This window comes from Dermacentor albipictus, chromosome 2 (assembly GCF_038994185.2).
Source record: "Dermacentor albipictus isolate Rhodes 1998 colony chromosome 2, USDA_Dalb.pri_finalv2, whole genome shotgun sequence".
NCBI lineage: Eukaryota > Metazoa > Arthropoda > Arachnida > Ixodida > Ixodidae > Dermacentor > Dermacentor albipictus.
This window is the reverse complement of record NC_091822.1, coordinates 180558517-180582728: the sequence shown is the minus strand read 5'-3', so window position 1 is coordinate 180582728 and position 24212 is coordinate 180558517. Positions and strand designations below refer to the sequence as shown.

At 46.8% G+C, this 24212-nt stretch overlaps 1 protein-coding gene across 1 annotated transcript in view; it reads right to left on the bottom strand.

Annotated features, from left to right (window-relative positions):
- Window positions 1-24212, bottom strand: part of LOC135919327 (guanine nucleotide-binding protein subunit beta-2-like) — a 65887-nt gene that overhangs the window by 16120 nt on the left and 25555 nt on the right. The window contains exons 4-5 of the mRNA XM_065453077.2: window positions 3810-3873; window positions 1338-1561 (exon numbers count right to left, since the gene is read on the bottom strand). Of these exons, the coding sequence (XP_065309149.1) occupies window positions 1338-1561; window positions 3810-3873 (288 nt within the window). The remainder of the gene's footprint in view (window positions 1-1337; window positions 1562-3809; window positions 3874-24212) is intronic.

Here is a 24212-nt window from a genome sequence, read left to right as displayed (position 1 = left end):
CTTTATTAGGTCCTTTATTACTTGGGAGAGCTTACCTACTGGTTGCATTGGTGCCTTACCTCCTACTTCAACTGCTGCTTCTGAAGCCAGCCCAGTGACGGTTTAATTCATTGCCTCTATGTCATCTTCAGCTCTCCGTTTTAGGGCTGCATATTCGCTTGCAAGTGCCAACATTTATAGGTCTGCTTTTACCGTCACTCCGTCTAGGTTGGCCTGTTTCTTCTTGACCACTTTTACTCTTTCTCTCTTCAAATCGAGTGAATCCTAGCCCTCACTAACCTATGATCACTGCACTGTACCCTACCTAACACTTCTACATCCTGCACTATGCTGAGATCGGCAGAAAGTACGAAATCAATTTCATTTTTTGTTTCACCATTAGGGCTTTTTTAGGTGCACTCTTTGTTCCAACGCTTCCTGAAGAAGGTGTTCATTATTCGCATCTCGTGCCTTTCCGCGTATTCTACCAACATCTTTCCTCGAGTGTTCCTAGAATCGACGCCGTAGTTGCCAATTGCTTGTTCACCAGCCTGCCTTTTCATCACTTTTGCATTGAAGTCGCCCATGACTACAGTGTACTGTGTTTGCACTTTTCGCATCGCTAATTCAACATCTTCATAAAACTGTTCTATTTCTTCCTCGGCGTAACTGGCTTTTGAGCGTAGGTTTCTACTACCTTTATTCTATACATCTTATTAAGTAAGTTTAATTACGACTACAGCTGCTCTCTCATTAATGCTGTAGAATTCGTCAATGCTGCCCGCTATGTCCTTATGGATTAGGAATCCTACTCCGAACTGCTTCTTATCTGGTAGTCCTTTATAGCAAAAGACGTGGTCATTTTGTCGGCACTGTATAAGCCTCTTTCCATTGGCAGCCTGTCCGGGTCCAGAGATTCTTAGCACCCTCTGCGCGTTACAGGTCTGACCGCCGCCTTGGTCAGGTGATCCGCAGCTGGTGGGGACTGAGGGCCATTGGCTACTCGAATGATTCATTTGTGAGGGAGCGGCCGAATACGGCACCAGGGAGGCCAATTCCTGTTCTGGTGAGGGAGTGTCTTGTTGAGACTTAGTGGGTCTTCTTAATTTGGTTGTACGTGGAACAGTATAGCCCCACTTGCTCTCGGCGTTTTTGCCGGTGTCAGGCGCCACTCCCAGCCCGGAGATGTACATTCGCCATGTATACGTATAAATACTTCCGAGCTTAGTGAAGTAGGCTTCACCTTATAAAGTCTGTTTTTGTGGAGAAACCAGCTTTACAGAAACCCAATTGGTACGTGCGGACACGTGTGTCCGAAACGGCGTGCTACCGCGTGCAAAATCAAAGCCCACACTCACACGCATGTGTCCCCGGAGCCGGTGATGACCTGCGAGTCTCCGAGGAAGCGTACGCTGGACAAGTATCCGTCCATGCCGGTCAGCTCGCGTCGCACCTTGGCGCTGGTGCCACGCAGGTCGTAGATGGTGCACATGTTGTCCATGCCTCCGACGGCCACGTAATTGCCTTGCTCGTCGTAAGCACACGCCATCACCCAGCTGGAGCGCAGCGGTATAACACGCATCTGCGTCGCGAGAAACACAGCAGGCGCACCTAGGGTTAGCTTGGCCGCGATGCGAAGAGGTCACGGAGAGATGAGAAACGGGACTAGAGCTCAATGTTCTATTGATCTCACTTTACAGTTGCTCTGTTTGCACGTAAATAACGTGAGCACGAATATAACGCGACGGGAGACTTTCGGTGTTACAGAAAAAGAAACAAATATGCTACGATTATAACGCCACAAAGAAACAGGGAACAACGCATAAAAGCAGATGCCCACAGGATTTTATTCATCGTTACTGTGAACTGCCGTCGCAACATAAAGGGAAAGTACGAGTGCTGACGTCTTTGTGTCTGTAGGCGAGAACGGTGTCGTCATCCATGAAATCCGATGTGGTTATTGGACGAACAGCTCGCGACACAATTGAACATGATATAGGCTTTTATGGATGGCGCGGTGATGCACTCCGCGACTTCAAAGACCGTTCGCTGGACGTGCTTGCACAATAGCGCCTAACTTCTTGCTCAAGGTTGCAATTAGTACGCCGCCGTAACCACACTGATACGGCACAAACAGCATCAGGAGAAGAAAGACAACTCAAAATGCGCATTGGAAATTTCCAAGTTGCCGCTCTTGCGAGAGGCGAAGCGGCAGCAGGCACGGCGAACAGGAAAAAAAAAAAGAATTAAAGAAGAAAAAAGAACTGCATTATACTCATGTCACGCACCTAAACATAATTAAGCGCGTTCCGAGGCCAGAAATTTCGATTAAACAAAGAAGAAAACGAGCGATATTCGTGAGAATAGGGTATAATTGATATGCACATAGGCGGAGTCAACCGGTTGTATTGGTCCTTATAGGGTGAATTTAGTGATTGACAATCGAATAATAAAGCAAATTCAAAAGGAAACTGTGCTGTTGTTTAAAACGGGAATCCAGCCCATTGGCCAGCCGAATCAGGATCTGACGTTCTAACAGGTAACGAGGTCATGAGCATCAACATGCATTCAAAGAGCTTTGCAAAGCGTACAGAACTTAATCGGAAAACGAAGAACCAACCAGATACGTAGGAACGATTGGACCTCATTATCTTGAGGAACATTTGTGCGCACATTTCGAGATGGCGACATATATGATGAACATCTTCATAACGTATTTAGGTAAACATGTCTCATGCTTATACCCACTTGCCTACTCGATAAACGAAAACTATTTAAGAGTGCGCCCGTACGTTCAAATAGAAACGAGGCGATAGCCTTGCGCTGTTGAACGTTAATTTATAACTCCTCTCCCACCCACACAGTTTGAGACGGAGGAGACGTCCACATAAGCGTCAACCGAGTGTTAGCACGCCTCTCCTAGCTTCCACGTGGCCTGCTGTTATCAGACGCAAGTTTTGCTGTATGTCTTTACTAAAGCGTCAAGAACTCTGAGACACCACGACACACGCATATATGTAAACATGCCCGCAGACGTCTGGCGTTTTGTCCTTAGTAGTTTAGGCATGCGAAAATGTGTACAGCAATCGATCGCTCATATCGAAACATAAAATTGAGTGTTCTGGTCTGTGTCAATTTTTTTTTAAGAGAGAGAGGTGCCTGTTTCTGTTAACATGCACATACTGGCTCGCTTTTGTACCCACTTTTGACTGTGTGACCCTCTCCTGCCTTCATACTTCCGTACTCCTCCTCTTTTTCCGCCTATGTACGGTAATCTTTCTGTCTTCATGCCATTATATACCTTTTCTCCCACCAAGAAACTCTTAAGAAGGCGACCCTTTGCAAGGTCTAAGCTGTCATAACAGTGCAAGGAATTCTTGAGAGGGAGCACTGTAGGGCAGGTCAGAAGCGAGAAATGCGCGTCTTGGTATGGAAGCATGGCTAATTCAGAGCGCGTACTACTAGGACCAAGGCAAAGGCAAGAGAAGACGCATCACTCACTGTACCCGTGATAGAGTCAGCGCTGTCTCTTGTCTCTTCTCGTGCCTTTGCCTTTGACCTAGTAGTTCGCGCTCCGAAGTAGACATAATGTAGGATAGGCGTTATCTTTAATTGTATGCACACGTTCTAGACACCTTGTATCTCTGCTCTTGCAAAGTGCACTGTAAATGATTATGTGTGGCCGCTATTTTCTGCTAACGTGATTATCTTGATGACCGGCACCGCGTACCTCTATCGCTGTTTCAAAAATTTTCCATAATAATCCCGCGCTCTGAGTTGCCGGGAAATCCGGGATGAAGGGACGTAGGATTGAGCAATGCTTCACTTACTTTGTTTCCCGTGAAGACATCCCAGATGATGAGTTTGCCGTCCAGTGATCCTGACACCGCCTTCCTGAAATATTGAGCAAACGACGAATTTCGTGCTTTAGAAACAAAGTTATTGTCGCTGTTAATATGTCGCTTCTCTCTCTCTCTCTCTCCCTTAGTTTTTTTTTCGGAATTGGTACGTTTCCGCGGCGCATTCCGGTTTGACCACTCCGATGGCGTCCTTTCATCTTGTCGAAGTCGCTTCCGTTTTTCGTGCTGTCAACAGAAGTCGATATGATGCGGTGGGCTTACCATGCGTTCTTTTCGAAAGCATATATAATTGAGAAATTAAGGTCATTATTACAGTGGATATGCGGTACATGCGCCCCAGTTTAAGATGTATGTCAGCTGTACACTCTTAGCACGGTACCTTTTATGGTAACCTGTAATCACAAGTAACTTATAAAATAAAGGTTACATGCAAAATATGTTGATGTTTTAATTAAATGTTGTTACGTATATATATATCTATAGGTTACAAGAGTCAAAACTGACGGATTTAAAGGTTAATTCAGCGCAAAGTGGTTTGTAACCTTTAGATTTTAACCTCTAAAGAACACTGCAGCGCATCAGTGAGGAGACCTACATCATGGATTGGACGTTTGCTGATAAATGTATCCTAATGTGTTCGTGTTCTGCATTTATGATCTGGTTATTACAAACGTGCGACTTCGGCAGTTCGGGCTGCATTCGGTCTTAATTTCTGTCAGCCAAGCAGTTACATTTTTCACGATATAAAACCGAAAAAGAAATCTTGCACGATCGCACTTGCATGTTCATCTGCGCGCTGTTCTTTGACGACCCTCCATACTTGGCGCACAGCCAGTTTTGAAATATCAGCAACGAAGACTGTGCCATCAAATGATGTGGCGTGCACTGCCTGCCGAAACCAAGCGGCCGAACGTGACGGAAGCCCCCTGCTCTCGCACGCATTCTAGCCACCATGAGACAGGCATGGAACATCGGTATTTCAACACGAGAAACAAAAGCGGGCGAGTTTCTTTAGAAAAATGAATATTTTTTAACAAATTTCATGTACGAGGCAAGACAGAACAGTAGAAGAAAAGCACACGAACGCGATGGGTATTTCAGTAAAAGGTTGTTGAAAACATTGGATGGTTCTATCACATATCTTTATAATTCAACCTGTCTACTAAAATGTCCCTGTGCAGAACCTTTCAGTTGTCGGCATACATTTTCTGCCTTTAACCGGGTTCGTTTCATTCCCTGCACTGCCTTGATGCTGTCAACCAAAAATTTCCCATGCTTCAACCATAAGCGCTCAAGATGAGGTAAATAGTTAGTGTGCAAGAAGCGTGTGCCTAAGAAAACCATGCCGACACGTGGTACCAGCTAGGCAGAGTGCGTACATAAGTATAAACGCGCGGCGAGGGAGCTGGGGATGCGGTACGCGCTAGGCGACCGGCGTAACTGCTTTGAAATAGACAAAAACCTAATGTCGGCGAACCATTGTGCATTGCACTTAGGATGTTTTCTAATAAAAATTGTAGCAACTGATTCCACTGCCAGCTTTCTTTGGGCATTTTAAGCTGTGCCGAAGATTGGCACTACAACGACAGCAAATATAAGTTACAGCAGACCCGAAACGCGCCAAACGTTCAGTGAAATCAACAGGATGCCGCTACACTCACATAAAAGCGAGCGCCGTCCGCTCCGTTGCCTTTTTAGGAGACATAGACAGATGAAAAGAGCGTTAAATGTTTGAAGCCGCCAACTGAGAAATGAAATCTTTGCCACTGTCCAAACACGAAATGCTTCCACCATCACACCGATAACATCACTGGCACCTCTGACATTTATTTCTGTAATTCATTGCTTGTTTTCATTTTTGTTTTCATTTTTGCTTGTGCCTCTGAGTGCCTCTTTCTAACATGGCGGAAGCGAGCAGGCATCAGCCACACTGGAGTGCGGCCATCCACGGTGCTATCATCTCTCCTGCTCGGTCCAATCGAGATGGCTCGAGTTGCACGCTGGGAAGATTTTAAGCGGGCGCGGGAGGCTCGGAGCCGGCGGGAGTGGTTAGCGCGCTGTCGTCCTGTCGCTGTTGTAGTTGTCGTTCTGAGACGGCCATTATATTTGGCTTGTTTGGATACCATCTGATCACCATTGTCTGCTGCCACCACTTGTAGCCTGCAGTAGTTATTACCGCTTTTACTGGGAACTTGCGCCATCCGCTGCACCCTCATGCCTTTGTGCAGCAGAGACCTTTTCGGTGTGTTGCGCGGTCGCTGCAACGAGCCGGGTTGTGAGTGCAAGCGATACACTATTCTGCGGCTGTCGGAAAGTGACAACCTGGTGAGGTGTGAATATTGTGACCACGTCCCAAATGCACACGGAAACATATGTGATCTCGGTAAGCAGAACTTTTGCTTTTAATTATTTTTAGGTGGATAGTACGTGAATTCTTTATAGTTCGCAATTCAACATTTGACATAATGCATGCTCTCGCTGCGCGTAAATGTTTCTGAAAAAAGTTGTTGTTGACATATTTGCTTCTTCATGCTCTTCGATTTACTTTGAGCTAAATTCGATGTTGTCATTTTGTGCAAATATTGAATTAGACCTTTCTAAAATATTGAGCTTGTCGGCGTGATGAGTTGTGTCAGGGCAACTAAATGACCTTAACAATACGTTTCTTGTACTGGCACCGTGCTTTGGACTGACGTAGTTGACAGAAATCGTTCAGTATTGTACAACTTGCCTCGCGCACCCTCCGTTAGCCATGCTTTGGTGGTGCGTGACTGCCCGCGCCCTAGATGGAGGTAATCTCCGGTGTGTGCAGAGGTCGGGCAAGCCGAGGCGGCTCGTGGTTGCATTTCCGCTTTCTTTCGGTGCGCGTAGTGCTGGAGGTCGCGTAGTCTCAAAAGTTCGGAGATGCGTTGAAGGGAGCAACAAAACAAACGTTCGCTCCCCTCTGCGTTCTTCAAGCCAACTTGATAGCGATTGTTCGCGGTTGTCAAATGAGATATGTTCTTTTAAGCCTGTGCTCGCGTGACACCATGGTTATTAGTAAGCTAATGATTACTGTTACGGCAGGTAAAACTACGTACCTCAGTTTGAGTAGTGATCTAATGCTTTGCTATCGCTATTAGTGCTTCGCTTTTTGGGTGAAAATGCGTGTTTTTTCTATTTTCTTTTAGTCAAACGGGCCAATAATTTAACATGGGAATTGGTGGTTAGCATTGACTAACTGCGAAGAATACACAATTCTCTGTTTACCGCAACGTCACCCCTTCTCTTACATCTTACATTCAAATTTTGCACAATGATGTATAATTATATACAGCGTTGTTCCGGAGAATATATGTTGTATAGCTTTCGCACGAATTTTGCTTATGTACGCGTTTTTTTTTTTTTAGCCTAGAGCTCTGCAATGCGCTCTGCATTACTTTGTTAACACTAATGATGTTCTTTCGTTGCGTCTATAATTTCAGAAACGAAAAATGCAACCGAGGCAAAGGCGCAATGCAATGTGCCAGGCACCGTGTTCGAGGACTCAGTGTCAGATGAAACCGTGGAAACTTGCACATCTAGTCTATCCTCGGTGCAATATGGTTATTATAATGTGGAATGTTAGCCAAAGCTTTTTTGATTGCCTAGTGTATCAAATATTTTAATGCGAAGCTTTCTTTGCCACTTCCCTCGACTTTTCCACTGCTGCTGCTGTCGCTGACCTGCACGCGGCGTCAGGGAGTGGTTGAGTACGTAATTTATATAATGTACGCAATGTACGAGAAATTACATTGTACGTGTACATAGTAGGGACGCAGGAGTGGCGCCTGTGAGCCCTTTCCAGCAAGAACTTATGAAAAGCCTCCAGGAGCGTTCCTATTATCCTTTAGTGAGATTTCAGTTTTATATAGTTCAGCAAACAAACGAAAATTTGTATTATACGGATTACTTTTAGTAAAATAACATTTCATTGCTTTTTCCTGCATGCTTACTGTAATGAGAGCTAAAGGTGAGCCAGTTCTAATTTTCCTTGATGTATAATGGTTGGGCACTTTGGGGTTGAGTTGTGCTCATCAGTACTGCACGGTTTTGATAAATTTTACTTCGTCAGTTCACATTATACTGTGCATATTTAATGTTTGATAGGCGAATGTTTATAGGCTCTAACTGTCTTTGTAGGCTCCACTGCCCAGTGGTGATATCCAGATTGCAGCTCCCCACGTCTACACATGCAGCGAGCATACGTGTGTTTATGCTGGCAGCAGGCAAGAAATAATCTGGGTTTCGAACGGCAGCCTGGAGCTAGCTGTAATTTATTGTATTTTAACCTACTACATCAAGAACCTCGATTATCCATATGCATTTGCACGATTCCTGGCGCTGATGCAGAAACTTGTGCTTCCCAGCAATGTTGTGCCTAGAGGGCTCATAAATGACAGATTGAAGTGTTTCTTTGCCCTTCTGAAGAAAAAGAATGTGTTTTGATTCGAAGTCTAGTCAACATTTTTCACCTTGCATTAATGTTCACTTGTTGCCAGGAGGTGGTGAACAGATGCATCATTTGTGCATTACATTTGCATGCCTTTTTTATAACTGTTTTATTGAAAATTACTGATGTAATACATCCATTCATGCGAGTGGCACTTACTATTGTGTACAAGTATTTTATTTAGCTGCTCAAAATTCTTAAATTCGTTCAATGTGAATTATGGCGGCTTTGTCACTGAGTTATTCTAACTGCTAGCCTCTAGATGATACAGTAATTGTGCAGTACTATGCATAGTAGTGTCCTAATGACCTTTTTCAATATACTGATTTTAAAGGGACACTAAAGGGAAAAATGATTTCTTCTGCATCAGTAAATTACCGTTCTACAACACCAAAAACACCACTCTTACAACGATAAGACGTTTGGTAAGTCAGAAAAAGCGCAATAACGAAATACGGGTGGCGACGCCTACTTAAGTTCCCGCGCCTGGGGGCTGTGACGTCGTGGATTTTGATGGCATCTTCTAGGGCCTACTAATTATATATAGCGGCACAGATTGACTACATTGTGTTCTAAAGGAACCCAATATTAAACATGGCAAGTTTCGGGAACCTTTATTCAGCCAACGCGGCCCAAATGCGAAAACATACTTTGGAATCCCTGACGTCACGCTGACGTTCCGGCGCTGGGGTTTCCGCGCGAAATTCAAATACTGATACTTGGACCTTCATTTTCTCATCTAATTATCAAACTATTTTTTTTAAATGACTGCCTGCAGTGTTCTCAAACAATGCTTTATTCATCTAAACTGATTCATTGTTTCGCTTTAGTGTCCCTTTAAATAGGTAGTGCATTCAAGAAGTTTGAATCTCATCCTTGACATTGTTAGCTAGACAGTAAAAAGTGTCTTGTAGTAATCTTATTTTAAAAAAATTTCATGTTTGTATTGTCACAAGGATCTAAACTGAGAGTTCACTATGCTGTAAGCATCACCACTTCCAGCCTTTTGTCATTTGGCCCTACAAGCCAGCACTTTGCACATCTCCTGGTTAAGCTTTGTCTGATGTTTGTAAGAGCAACAAGTTGTGTTTTGATGCCAGTGGTGGCCAATGCTAACACTAAGGAAACGTTGCTCAGGTATAGATGGGCTGCATGCATGCATAGCCTTGTGGTCCAGTCTTCTTTTTTAGGTTCACCTATAGCTAATACTTTGTATATTTTTTGCATTGGCTACATTGCATTGGACGCGTCTTTATTGACCTGCTCTAATGCTGCACAGGATGTGTAAAGCTTTTTTTATGTAGTGTCCAATGTGGATCTGAACACAAGTGTCCAGTTTTTGTGCCTGCACTCTCATGTACTAATCGTTGCCTTGTTTTCTTGCTTCCTGACAGCAGTACAAGTTTTTACATGGACAGTTAACACGAATTTATTGACGACATGCATGGCTGAAACACGGTGATGTGATTTTAAAAATTCCTGTGATATGATGCAAGTGATAGTATTGTCTTGAATTTTCAGATCTAGTCATGTGCCAGCAAGGACTGCTGTATTTGTGGTGTATTCTATGTTGTATTTTCAAATAAAGATTTTCCATTCTGAAGTTAACCTTATACTGCCTGTGGAACTCTCAATTTATACTCAAATTGTTTATACAAGCTAACGGTGCCTCCTCCTCAGGCGTTCAAATTGTGTTTTGAACTGTATTTTTGGGAACATTACCGTTACATATTTGCTCAAAATGTGTCGCACGTGGAGTTTCATTTCGTCAGAAATCCCAAGGGATACTAGTACACTAGTATCAAGTAGCCCTTTGTTGGCTGAAGTACAACGATTTAAGTGATTTATATGAAAGTAAACTTTTGATACCACATTCAGTTGAGCGTTTCTTTTTTTTTTTTTCAGAGAATTTCATGTGGGCCCCGCTCTTTACATGGTCCGACGAGCAGGGTGCGGCCTAGCAACGGGGAGGCGCCACCTTGGGTTTTGTTCCAGAAAGGCCAAATCTCCGCATGGTACACCGAGCTGGCTGCCGCCAAACAACAGAGGTGCGTCATTTCCTTTTGCGGTTCTCTCTGCTTGCGCCTCTTCTTTCTTGCGCGCTTCTTTTCGCGGTCGGATTAAGCAGCCGACAATCATGCCCGGAGAAACGTGAGCCCTCGCGGAGGACGCCACTCGGCCAGTCCTTTTTGGACACTGTCTTTACATGTGGTTGCGCTTCGAAATAGTTCACCTGTCCACCTCGTGTGGTTTCCACAGGAAAGGGTGTCCCTGTGTCTCTCTCAGCCTAAGCAAAAAAAAAAAAAAAGAAAAAACTGCGTTTTGCTGGCAACTTAACTTACGCAAGCCGTAACATCTCTTCGACTGCAATGATATCTAGTCAAAAAATTCTCTAGCTATCAAAAAGCACAACAAGGAGGAGCGCCGAAGTACAGATCTCTACTTACGAATGGCATAGTAAGTGACAGACGCATACTGTTTTTGGGTATAATTGTGTAGCTGTTTAGCAATAAATGAAGCAAATTTTGCTTTGCTTATGAACAACGGCAAGTGTTCAGGCCTTTTACCCGTGCTGTTGCTGTTTTTCTCCTGCGCATGCATTTACGTATACTGTGTGGATTGTACCAAGGGCAAAAATTCAGCATGCAAAAATTATAAAGGAAAATCAGCCAGCTGAAATTCCTTTTTTTTTTCGTTTTTGCATGCTAAATGATACCTTAGAAATAATCCACCGAGTAAACAAACGCATGTGCAGGAGGATAAAAACCGCAACAGCGTGAGCCACAGGTCTGAACACTTGTAGTTGGCAAAGCGAAAATTTGCCTCATTTATTGATTAGCAGCTACAGAACTGTAGCCCAAAAGAATATGAGTCTGTCACTTACAATACAATATTCGAAAGTAAAAAAAATTCTCTAGTTCCCACGCTCACCTTTGTTGTACTTTTTGGGGTAGTAGGCTGCATTTTGTCTTAATATTTTTTAGGTCAAACAAGAGATGTTGCGATATGCGTAGGGTCTAGGTTGCCTGCAAAACGCAATGTTCCTTTTCTTTTTCACTTAGATTGAGATAGACAGGGACACCCTTTGTCCCGAAAACCGCACGAGGTGGACACGTGAACTATATCGAAGCGCTAGCGTATGTAAAGTCAGCGTCCGGAAAGGACTGGCCGAGGGGCTTCCTCCGCGAAGGCTCACATTTCTCCGCGCACGGTTGTAGTCTGCTTAATCCGGCCCCGGAAAGAAGCGCGCAAGAAAGAAGAGGCGCAAGCAGAAAGAAGCGCGAATGAAGGAAGAGACGCGCCTCTGTTGCTAGGCGACAACTACCTGGGTGGAGCATGCGCAGAGCAACGGGCTTTTATGAAGCATATCGCAGAAAGAAGCCCGAAAGAAAGAAGAGCCGCGTCCCCGTTGCTAGGCGACACCGGCTCTATATACGGAGCATGCGCAGCACGGTGTCCATCTGGGACCTCCTGCAAGCCGCTTTGTGTAAACATTTTAATCGTTCAACCGGTATATTGTAAATGTAACCTTTATATTTAGGCAAAGGCACTCAGTGCTGTATGCCTATACTAGAGGTTAAAGTGTTGTAACCTCTAGTTGAGGTGCACGCTTTCCTACCTTTAATAGAAGTTAAATTTGTAAAGGTTGATGTGTAACTTATAAGTTAAAGGTGCACAAATCTGTGAGAATATACCCCTTTAATAAACGTTACCGTGCTAAGAGTGTATGCCTCATTTCTGTGAACTTTCACATGACCTTTTAATTATAACATCTCGCTGCCTTGCCCATTGTAATTTAAGTTATTGCGGAAAAGAGTAATTACGAAGCGGTGTCTTGCAACCGCAAAAAGAAGGGGCATGGGTGGAGTGGACTTTAATTGGGCGACTACAATTCTTCTAGGAGAAATGGCTAGCTGAAATACAGCGTCAGGAAGACACACAACATGCAGTGGATGACACTCACAAAAAGTGTGTGTCGCGCGCTGTTTTGATCCCTTTAAGTGACAACGCCCTCCGATTTCCTGCTGCTCTATTTCACTCCTCAGTATGACGAAATGCGAGAGCTTTAGCCGTCATTTGCAATAGTTATACGCCCTCTCACCTTCCACTCGTAGTCCGCAAGGTCGCAGAAACACAGGAACGAGATTTTGCACGCAAGTGAAACCTTACGTCAGCCGTGCCCTGTTTCTATACAGAGATCTGTTTCTGATGTATGTCGTCCATTTGAACATATCAGTTGTCCCTAACTGCATCAGCTTATCAGTGTTTGAATCGTCCCTAAAGTTTTCAAATTAGCGAAGTCAGTGACGATTGGCGAAGGAAGTAACGCGTAGAATTGTTTCGGAATGTACTCGTATTTTACAAACATGACTTCATCTTCGACTTGATCAGTTTTCCGGTTGTCAAATTTTTCTTCCTACCATCCACAGTCACTATAATATGCAAACAGGACTTGCAGCGCGTACACAGACAAGGGGACAGAAAGAATGACGAAGACAAGCGCTGACTTGCAAGTGAATATTTATTTCAAGTAACAAGCACATATGACCAAGATACCGAGACAAAAAAATTCAATTGGAAACAAAATTCAGTTCGAAGTCGGCGCTTGTCGTTCGTCGTTCTTTCTGTCCCCTTTGGCTACGTACGCGTTGTAAGTCACATTTGCAATGAAATACCAACTGGGCCGTACTCAAACCCTGCATGCTTCATTATCATATGGTGGGCCAAGATTCTCCTTGCCGCCTAGGTTGCTCATCATTACCGTCATGCCGACACAGTGGTCGTCATTTGTCGTCATAACGTGCCCAAACCATACCAGTACTCACTTTCGACACATCGCCGCAACGTCGGTGACTGACTTCCCCCGCGAATTATGATTCCGATTTGGTCATATTCCAAAACTCCGCACATGCTCTGTCAGCATCCTCACTTATGAATTCACTTGCACCTCTTGGTTGTTAGGTTTTTTCACTGGAATCACTTCGGTTGCACACTATTACTTCTTGTTAACATGTCCTCCAATATGACAAGACGCTATACTAATTGGTATCATCATATAGTAATAGGTATAATGGAGAATTTTGAGCATGGAAGAAACAACACGAAGAAAACAAACAACCATAACAACAACAAACAATAACTTCTATATACAAACTAGTTTTGATGCTGCTTGATCAGCACCAATGTGCTCATAAATGTCACACACAAAACACGACACGGGGCAAAAAAATAAAAAGAAGAAGCAAAGAGAGAGAGAGAGAATAAACATGTTTATTACATAAATGAAGCGGAGACCTAGGCGTCCTCATTCCAGAATGCTTTGAGCTCGGGCCGCGTCCTGGGCCCTCGCAATCAGTGATTTGTGATCCCCAAGGTCGGAGCTGGTCAAGGCTTTCAGCCAAAGCTCGTTGGTTTGATAACGGTTCTGAGGATGTAATAGTGCCTGTCTGCAACCCCCTGCTATGTTCCTCAGGGACCCGGGTTCTGCGCAGAAGCGGCATTTTGGAGAGAATTGTGTAGAGGTTATGAGGTAACTTCTGTTGAGGGGGGGGGGGGGGGGGAGGGGTATTTATTCACTTGTAGAGGTCGGAGGAATCGCTCCTTCTGGGGTGCATATGTTCTGCGGGTTAGCTTGTGGTGTTGTTTGATGTCTTGGTACGAGACTAGATGGTGCATGCGCTCGGGGTCGGATTCCTCGGCCTCGGCTCAGTGGGTCAAATCCCGAGCCACGTGGCTGGCGACCTCGTTGCCAGGAATGCCGTGGTGAGCTGGCGCACAGATGATCATGACTGATCTCGTTGGCGGCTTTTGATTGATCATTTTGAGCGTATTGGCATGAATTCTGCAACTAGTGAAGGTGTGACACGCCTGTTGGGAGTCGGTCACTATGACTCCAGCCTCTGCTTGTGAGATCGCGAGGGCTATATGGCCGCTCCCTCGTCTTGGTGGGGATTGTTTCGGGGTTGTGAAATGCTGCTCCGATGTTCTTTGCTGATGATTACGGTGGCTGCTGTGGCTGCACGTGTGGGATAAAGCCGCGCCTCCGTGTAGGCTGTAGACTCCCGTATTTCTTGTGTATGGCTCGGGCCCGAGCCTTCCTTCTCTGTGCGTGGTGCACTGTGTGCATGTTGCGAGGTCGGGGAGGTACGGTGATGTTGCTCCGGATGGCATAGGGTAAGCTCACGGTCTGAGGCGGTGGATGGCTGAGCGGACCAGAGAGCCCCAGGCGTAAGAGGATGGACTTCCCCGCTTCCGTAACCACCAACATTGTTCGCTGGCTGGATAAATGCACATCGATCAGCGCCTCGGCCGTATCGTGCAGTCCTAGTCGTAGTAGGTGTTCTGTGGACGTACTTATCGGCAGACCCATCGCCTGCTTATATGTGTTTCTGATCATTGTGTTGATTTTCTTTAATTCTGTCGCGTTGAATAGTGCGTATGGAATGGCGTTAAGTTATTCGAGACACGATGAAGGCTCGGTCAAACCGAAGCGTGTGCGCTTCCGCCATGCTTCTTGTCTTGGTTGTTATTTGCCGGACCATGTGTGTAACTAGGGCTTTTGTATTCTTAAGCTTGTTAATATTGGGTTGATGCGATCCACTCCGAGTATCTTTACGAGCTGAGATGCAACAAGAAACAAATGTTCAACAGTGGTCAAACAAGAAGAGGTGTACCTGATGACGCCATCTGGACAAGGGCACTTGTTTTTGTCAGAAAGTAAAAGAGTGAGACGAAGAGTAGGAAAAAGTACAAAAAAACTCAGTACCCTTCAACTCTGTGAAGAAGGAAGGCCAGCGAAACTGCGTATGCGGGCCCCTTAATGGCGAACTGCACCTCCGCCGCGGGTTGGCCCGGCATTGCACTATCTTCGTGATCGGCACACGTATGGGTAGTGTTTAACGCCTGCTTCACCTCCGCCGCAGGTCGGCCCATAATTGCACTATGTTTGGGATCGGCCCACGTATGGAGAGCTTTGCGTCTACACACGGATACTATCCCTGGGGAACTATATAGCCCTTGACAGTTTCGCTGTAAAATTGGTTACGTCTTTGGGTTTCTTAATCAATTGATGACGACGACGAACGCGGGAGCAGTGGCACGAGAGCGCTCGTGCGGTAGCGCCAACGGTCGCCAACGAGCCAACTGTGGAAGGAGACGACGACGCTGGAGCCGATCGTGATGATGACAGTTTTGTATTGACCCTTTATCCTGGGAAAAGCAGGCCTCAACAGCTCTGCTGTAAAAAAAATTGTCCGTCTTTCTATGAATGTCTGTTTTGTTAAGAAACAATATGACAATATCAAGCAAAATCAGGAACGCCGTGGCCAGCAAATCGTTTAAGAATGCTTATTTTATGAAGGAGGTTGAGGAGGTGGATAAGACATGCATTAGAGAAGCGTCTGTGGTTTTACACGACAAAGAAAACGAGTCTCGTTTCAAGCATGCCGTGGTGTAAATGATTGATGTCAAATTTGTTTCTCGGCTTGTTGCTGTGTCGAACTCCCTTGTGTGTGTGTGGTATTCATGCGCACGTGAAGTGGTGCTGATTAAGCTACAATAATTAAAGCCAGCTGGCATAGTAGCGCCCGTCGCTGCCAGCATGCTTTGTGTTGTTTCGTTCGTGCTACTCGTGTTCAAGAACTTGCCCTCCTATCTATATGTATATAAAACTAGAGCAAGAGAAAAACTGTTTTGAAACGGCTCACTTTAAACGAGCCGCCGCTTTGAGTCCAGCTGGGTCGCCCGGTCATAGTGCCGAGTAAAGTTTCGTGTGGAACCGTTGACGTGTGTGCCACCAGCAGTGACGAGAGTGACTCTTGCCATGTCGCAGTCGAGCGCTCTCAGCTGTATACGGCGGGTATAGGGAAGTATGTTCTAAGCGAATTCGGATCTGTGCACAGATCGTGTTCTGCCACATCCCTGACACACCGACTTATCCGGTCTGTTCTAAATGTTATATGTCGTGTAGCATCGCTGTCTAGTACAAGTGTCTGTGCTAGACGGATTAGTACTGCGCGCCCTTCTTTTTTAGCGTGTATTTGGGATGGGAATGGTTAGAGGAGACCTGTTCCTGGACTTCTCAAGCTGTAAGTGGCATTTATTCTCGCTCGTGTTCAGCGCCCGTTGCCACCGTGGGCCGTACCACAGCGCCGCCTGCTTCTTGTCGCCGCTGTTTCATGTACGTCGACTTCGCAGCGCACCTCGAGCGAGACGCGCGTGAGTCGGCATGCGCGCGCAGCGGAGCGTTGCCGTGTCTCCCGCGTGCTTTCTCTGTGCGCCATTGAGCAAAGCGGGCTGCCCGCAGCGAGCTTGTCACACGCCATGTGATGTGAGCTGCACTTTGTCGCGACTCGCATGACTGAAAGGTCGGGCAGTCGCGGAAAAGCAGTCGCAAACAAATTTGTTTTTCAACAACAAATTGGTGGTTTCGCTCGAAAGTTGAAGCACTGACTAACGCGGACTCGAGCAACGCGGGTGCGACTAAATTTCTGGCACATTTGAAAGCTTTAAACACGCCGCGTATAGGGCCTGTGTAGTGACAGCGCGCAGGCGCCACTATACCCTGCCCGTAAAGAGCCGCGCCAGTAAAATGACGCCACTTTCAGGTTTGATCACTGATATTGTTTTCCACTTTTTATATTTAATAACGTGAGAAGATTTAAGTTAAACGGCACATGTCATTGAATTTGGCTAAGCGTTATCGCGTGTTTCGCACTAGGAGGTCCGAACTCGAAGATGGGGTCTCCGAATCTGCGCGGCGGGTCATTTGTAGCGCAGAGCGGTGTGCTACCTCGTTCAAGTTAGGGCAGCCCTCGTCGGGGGCGGGGGGTGGGGGGTGAGGGGGTGGCGACGTGCGCTGGGAACCACACGATCGCAGTGCTGTCGAAGCGCTGTCGACCAGCTTTATTTAGACCCTGGAGAGCTTCGGATGAAACGCGCCCTCGCGCGTAGTTACGAATTGCGGATTGTGAGTCGCTAAGAGCTACCTTGCAGAGGGGGTCGGCAAGCTCAAGCGCAATCGCAACCTCTTCCGCTGTTTCTGGGTATTCCGTGCTTACACTACATGCGTGCGTAAGCCGTGAGTTAACGTCCACGACTACCGCCGTGTACCGGTGTTCTCGTGTGTACTCTACCGCGTCCACGAAGCGCGTAGTCCTCTTCCCACCAAAGAAGCGCAGCAGTGCTTGGCATGGGCCTGGGCGTCGGCCCCCGTTGTGTTCGGGGTAAGTGTTTCGAGATATATGGGCGACGATCAGGGTGTCGCTGACGTCGGGTGGAATTCCCTGTTTCCGACCTTGTCGGACGTGGTAATTGAAGTTGAGTTTCTGCAGGATGTGCGGACCCGTGGCTGTAAGGGACATGCGTTCGACTTGCGAGGCTCTTTGCGCATCCAGGGGACGCTCCTATGGACGCCGACCAGTGAAGACGTGAGCACATCGATCTCCGCATGATCTCCATTTTCGGGTGGTTCATCCCATGAAACCGTCCGGAAATTGTCACGTGCTCGAAGGGGAAGTGCTCCGGCATCGGTGGACACAACTGTCACCGAAAGCGGCCCATTTTTCACGATTTCACGGACATTTGTCACTTCGCCCATGTGACGCCTCCGCCACCTCTTGTAGGGGAGCGGCGGCGACGCAGGGAGACGCGCACCCGAAGACGCCAACCACGACCTCGCCGTAGTTATCGTGACGGCTATGACCTCGACTCCGTAATCACATCCAATGGCTCAACAACCCGCACTGGTTTCGAGCTAAGAGGTTATGGACTTTGCCGCCCAAAACCGGGGCGATGAACGACCGCCCGGGAATTGCACCATTCCGTCCGGTCGCGCACGCCAACGCGCATTTTCCCACCCAAACGGAGGCTGACCCGCGCAGAGGTGGGTTGGCAGATATCCCGATCGCTCAGAGCACGGAAGAAACAGGCAAAAGCGAAGAGGGGACTTCTCTGCGGACAGCATGCATACAGCGGAGAACCAGCCAAAACGCTGGGGTCGGCCCACGAGACGCAGGCACCCACCCCTACCCAAGGACGATCTGAAAGTGGTCTTTCGACCTCACCAGGGACAGCCACTGAAGAAGGTGACCAGCCGAGAGCTTTCCGACGCAATAGTGGAGGCCTAGCTGCCATGGAAAAATCAGGTGGGACCAGTTCATTCTCCGCATCCGGTCGGGTTCGAACATAGTACTATCCACCCCGGATAGGACCATCGCAATGGCGATAAGATACGTCACGTCTTTGAATATCGATGAAAGACCGCACCCAGTCAATGTCTACGTCACGCCAGGCGAAAGAACCAGGAAAGGTGTTATCTACGGTATAGAGCCGCACACTTCGTCTGAGACTCTCAAAGCGAGCATCCGTTTTCGCACCCAGGGTTTCGAGCTTGTAGAGGCCCGGATGGTTGGAGACTATCAGAGTGTTAGCATTACTTCCTTCGGGGACATCCTACCGAGATACATTTACTACAGAGGAGGTGAGAAGGAGTGTATTTCTTTTCGTAACACGGTCCAATTCTGCTGAGCGTGTGGGGAAGTCGGCCACCGCGCACCGACGTGCGCCCGCAACCAGATTTGCCCACGTGCCGTATCTGCGGAGTGTGCAACCGAGAAGTGACCCACAACTGTACACCTACATGCGAAATTTGCTCTGGAGACCATCTAACCAGGCAGCGAAACCACCCAAGAAACCACAAAAGCCAGCCCCTCGCTGGTTCTCCTCAGAGGACGCAGAATCAGAATGGGTGTACGGACGAGGTGCGACCCACAGGAGCCTCTCAAGAACTCACACACCATCGAGCAACCGCACGGAGCACGGACAACCGGGGGCAGCAGCATCGAAGGTCCACGTTGAGGTCAAGACCAACCAGACAGGAGAATGATGATGATGATGTGTGTTGTTTTGTGGCGCAAGGGCCAGGTTTGGCCAAAGAGCGCCATGACTGGTGGTAGTGTTAAGGATGTATTATGGAAGATGTGACTTGGCTGTAAAGTGGCCTAAAATAGTCGCAGTAAAGTGCGTAAAATCTATGTACTATAAAATTATGGCGATGACTAATGATGAATACTATGAACATTAAAATCCATCGTAGAAGAATGATGCACAATAAAAATATATAGGATGGTAAAATTACTTAAAGCACTGCTGCCTCGCCAGAGCCCTTGAAACACAAGGGCCTAGAGGCATGTGCTATACTAAAGAGCTATCGCGGCGGTATCCTCTGAAGAGAGGACCCGCTACGAACATGTGGGCTAAAAACATGCAAGACAACATCTTTCAGAAAACTTAGGACTGCGTTGGTGTCAAATAAAGGATCTGGGCCGAGTAACATAACGGGATGAAGGGGGATGCGCTGCCGGTATGCTAAGGGAAAATGTTTCTTTCTTTCGTATTCGGCTTCCCGACACTCCAAGAGGACGTGGAGGACGGTCAGCCTGTCCCCGCATCTACCGCAAGTTGGAGGATCATTTCCAGTGAGTAAAAAGTTATGTGTGCCGAAAGTGTGTCCTATTCTTAGACGGCAGAATAGGACATCTGTCCGGCGGGATTTTGTTACGGGAGGCCAGAAACCTAATTGTGGCTTGATTACATGCAGTTTATTGTTTGTTTCCATGTCCCACGAGCGTTGCCAGTAGTTCCGCAGTTTTCTGCGCAAGTAGGGCCTCAGATCTGTGACAGGGACTGCTGCGGTAGGATTTACAGAATACGATGCAACTGATGTGGCCATCTGGTCCGCCAGAACATTGCCTTCAATGGCCCTATGACCGGGAACCCAGCATATGATGACATGCTGGTTACATATATACGTTTTACATAGGACGGAATAGAGTTCGTTGATGACTGGGTTTTTGTGCTTAGAAAATGACATCAAGGCCTTCACAACACTGAGGGAGTCCGTATATATAACTGATTTCTGGAGTTGTGATTTATTTATATGCTTTACGGCCGACAGCAGTGCGTAGGCCTCAGCCGTAAAGATACTAGTTTCCGGATGCAGTACGTCGGATTCCGAGAAGGATAGACCGACGGCTGCATAGGACACCCCGTCGTGTGACTTCGATGCGTCTGTGTAGAACTCCGTGCAGGAGTATTTGTGCTGGAGTTCCCGGAAATGCATTAGGATTTCAATCTCTGGAGCGTGTTTTGTAACTTGCATGAAAGATATATCACATTGTATGAGCTGCCACTCCCAAGGAGGTAGCAGCTTGGCTGGATGCATTAGGCGAAGCTCGAGGAGTGGAATGTGCATTTCTTCACTAAGCTCCCTCACACGCAGCGAGAAAGGCTGTGTTACGGAGGGACGATTGCGAAAGAGTGTAGCATATGTCATGTCATGAATGGTATTAAAACAGGGATGTTGAGGATTTGCGTGGACTTTCAGAAAATATGTGTGGCTGGTGTATGTTCTCTGGATATGAAGAGACCACTCATTCGATTCTGCATATAAACTTTGTATGGGACTCGTTCTGAATGCGCCAGTGGCCAGACGGATTCCTAGATGGTGGACTGGGTCTAGCATCCTTAGTGCGCTTGGGGCGGCAGAGTGGTAAATCACGGCGCCATAGTCTAGTCGTGATCGAATGAGGCTTTTATAGAGATTCATTAAGCACTTCCTGTCACTACCCCACGTAGTCTGGGATAGAAGTTTGATTATGTTCATTGTTTTTAGACACTTTTCTTTGAGATGTTTAATGTGGGGGACGAAGGTGAGTCTGTAGTCAAGTATGACACCTAGAAATTTGTGTTCTTTGTTTACAGGTATCTGTTGTCCACGCAGTTCTATGCAAGGATCTGGGATAAGTCCTCTCTTTCTTGTAAAAAGAACACAAGAGCTTTTGTTAGGATTGATCTTAAACCCATTCTTGTCTGCCCACATTGACACTTTGTTCAGGCCATGCTGTACCTGTCTCTCGCAGACTGCGAGGTTACAGGATTTGAAAGCTATTTGAATGTCGTCCACGTAGACAGAGTAAAAGATGGCGGGTGGTAGTGAAGCACGAAGCGTATTCATCTTCACGATAAATAGCGTGCAGCTGAGCACGCCTCCTTGGGGTACACCCGTTTCTTGCGTAAAAGGACGTGAGAGTGCATTGCCGACTTTTACCAGGAAGGTACGATTTGACAGATAGCTTTTTATTATATTAAACATCTTACCGTGGATGCCCATTTCTGACAAGTCTCTTAAGATTCCGTAACGCCACGTCGTATCGTACGCCTTCTCCATATCAAGGAATATGGATAAGAAGAATTGTTTGTGTATAAATGCGTCCCGGATATTTGCTTCTACACGTACAAGGTGGTCAGTTGTGGAGCGTCCTTCTCGGAAGCCGCACTGATAAGGATCAAGAATTTTGCTCTGTTCAAGGAAAAAGATGAGTCGCCGATTTATCATTTTTTCGAACACCTTACAAAGGCAACTTGTGAGGGCTATCGGGCGGTAACTTGCCACTGAGGAAGGGTCTTTGCCTTGTTTCAAAACAGGGACTACAATGGCTTCCTTCCACGCGGTTGGAAGGTACCCTGCATCCCAGATGGTGTTGAAAAGTGTAAGTAGTGTAAGTTGCGTGTCATTGTGTAAGTTTTTGAGCATTTCATATAAGATTCTATCAGATCCTGGTGCGGAACTCTTGCATGCGCTCAAGGCCGCTTTCAACTCGGCAGCACTAAATGGACAATTATATGGTTCATTCTGTCGGCATTTATTGATGAGTGGCCTGCATTCTTCTATTTCTTTATATTTCAGAAAGGATTGCGAGTAATGGTTGGCACTTGACACGCTCTCAAAGTGCTCCCCAAGTGAGTCCGCCTGATCTTGTATGGTATCACCTTCTGTGTTTACCAAAGGGAGTGCATGTGCTTGTCGCCCTCTTATCCTATTGACCCTGTTCCAGGCTTTCGCCTCATCCCTGAACGAGTTAATACTTGATAGAAACTTCTGCCAACTTTCTCGTCTGGCCTGTCGGCGGGTTCGCCTGCCTTCGGATTTTACTTTTTTAAAGTTGACTAAATTTTCTGCAGTGGGAGAAGCGCGTAGCAACCCCCACGCCCTGTTCTGTTTTTTACGAGCGATCCTACAATCGTCGTTCCACCATGGGACGCGCCGTTTGCAGGCCAAGCCTTTTACTTCTGATATGCATTTATATGCGACATCTATTATGAATGCTGTAAAAAACTCGACTGCAGCGTCAATTCCTAACGAAGACAGGTCAGCCCATGAGATACTGGTTAGAGATCGAAATTTCTCCCAATCAGCTGTCTCAATCTTCCACCTAGGAGCATATGGTGGATATTCGTTTTCTTTATATGATCTTAGCAGTATAGGGAAGTGGTCGCTACCGTAAGGGTTGTCGGTAACTTCCCATTCAAGTTCAGGCAGTACAGACGGGGAGACTATACTAAGATCTATTGACGAAAAGGATCGGTTTGCAAGAGAGTAATATGTGGGCTCTTTCTTATTGAGAAGGCACGCTCCAGAAGAGAAAAGGAACTGTTCAACAAGGCGACCTCGCGCATCTATACGAGAGTCGCCCCACAGGGAGCTGTGCGCATTGAAATCGCCAAGAACAGCATAAGGTTCTGGCAATTGATCGATCAAGGAGTGAAATTCATGTTTGTTCAGTTGGTAATGCGGGGGTATGTAAAGGGAGCAAATGGTGATGAGTTTGTTTAGTAGGACAACTCGAACCGCCACTGCTTCAAGGGGCGTTTGTAGCTGTAAATTTTGACATGCAATGCTTCTATGAGTAAGAATCGCAACACCACCCGATGATGCGACGGCATCATCGCGATCTTTGCGAAACGTAAGATACGTACGGAGAAAGTTTGTGTGTTTAGATTTTAAGTGAGTTTCCTGTAAACACAGCACTTTTGGATTATGTTTGTGGATGAGTTCTTGCAAATCATCAAGGTTTCTAAGGAGACCTCTGATGTTCCATTGGATGATTTGTGTATCCATGTTTAAGGTGAATTTGGTGCTGTGTTTACGGAGACGGAGTGGATGCCTTATATTACAGAGCCCTTTCGAGGCCCTGTAATAGGTGTTTTGTTCTTTCTGAAGCGTTCGAGCGATTCTCGACGCTCCTTAGGCGTTTGGTGCGCCTTGGAGTCAGGTGTAATGTCCATTGCCTCGTGTGAGGCGCCGGACAAGCGCTCTTGCGAGCGAGATGTTTTCAGAGGGAGTCCCGCCTTGGAGGGCAAGACCCCTGCGCCCACCAGCCCGGAGGTCGATGGGGTTCCCTGAGGAATTTGGCTGCGCTGGACGTTCCCAGCGCTGGAAGGGGCCTCGGAGGCTGGGGCAGCCTCGGCTGCACCAACCTTTGGGGTGGATGGTCCCTTCTCATCGGTTGACGGAGCAGCGCTAGCTGCAACCGCCGCGGGGGCAGATGGCGTAACTGCGGACTCACTGCCTGTGGGTCTGACAGCCGCCGGAGGCCGTTGCGACGCTGCCCCCTTACGCGCCACATCGGCAAAGCTGCTCTTAGACAGGTATGACACCCGCCTACGTGCCTCCTTGAAAGATATATTTTCTTTGACTTTGATTGTTACAATCTCTTTTTCTCTTTTCCAGGACGGGCAGGCGCACGAGTATGCGGCGTGCTCGCCATCACAGTTGACACAATGTGGAGTCTTCTGGCATGTTTCGGAGGAATGTTCAGTGTCACTACACTTGGCACATGTCAGCCGGCCTCGACAGTTCTGTGAACTGTGGCCGAACCTTTGGCACTTAAAACATCTGAGAGGATTTGGCACGTATGGCCTGACACGAAGTTTGATATAACCGGCCTCGATGGACTCGGGGAGGACACTTGAACCGAACGTGAGTATAAGGTGTTTCGTGTTGATCTCTTTACCGTCTCGCCTGATCTTAATTCGCTTAACATTTATTACATTCTGTTCAC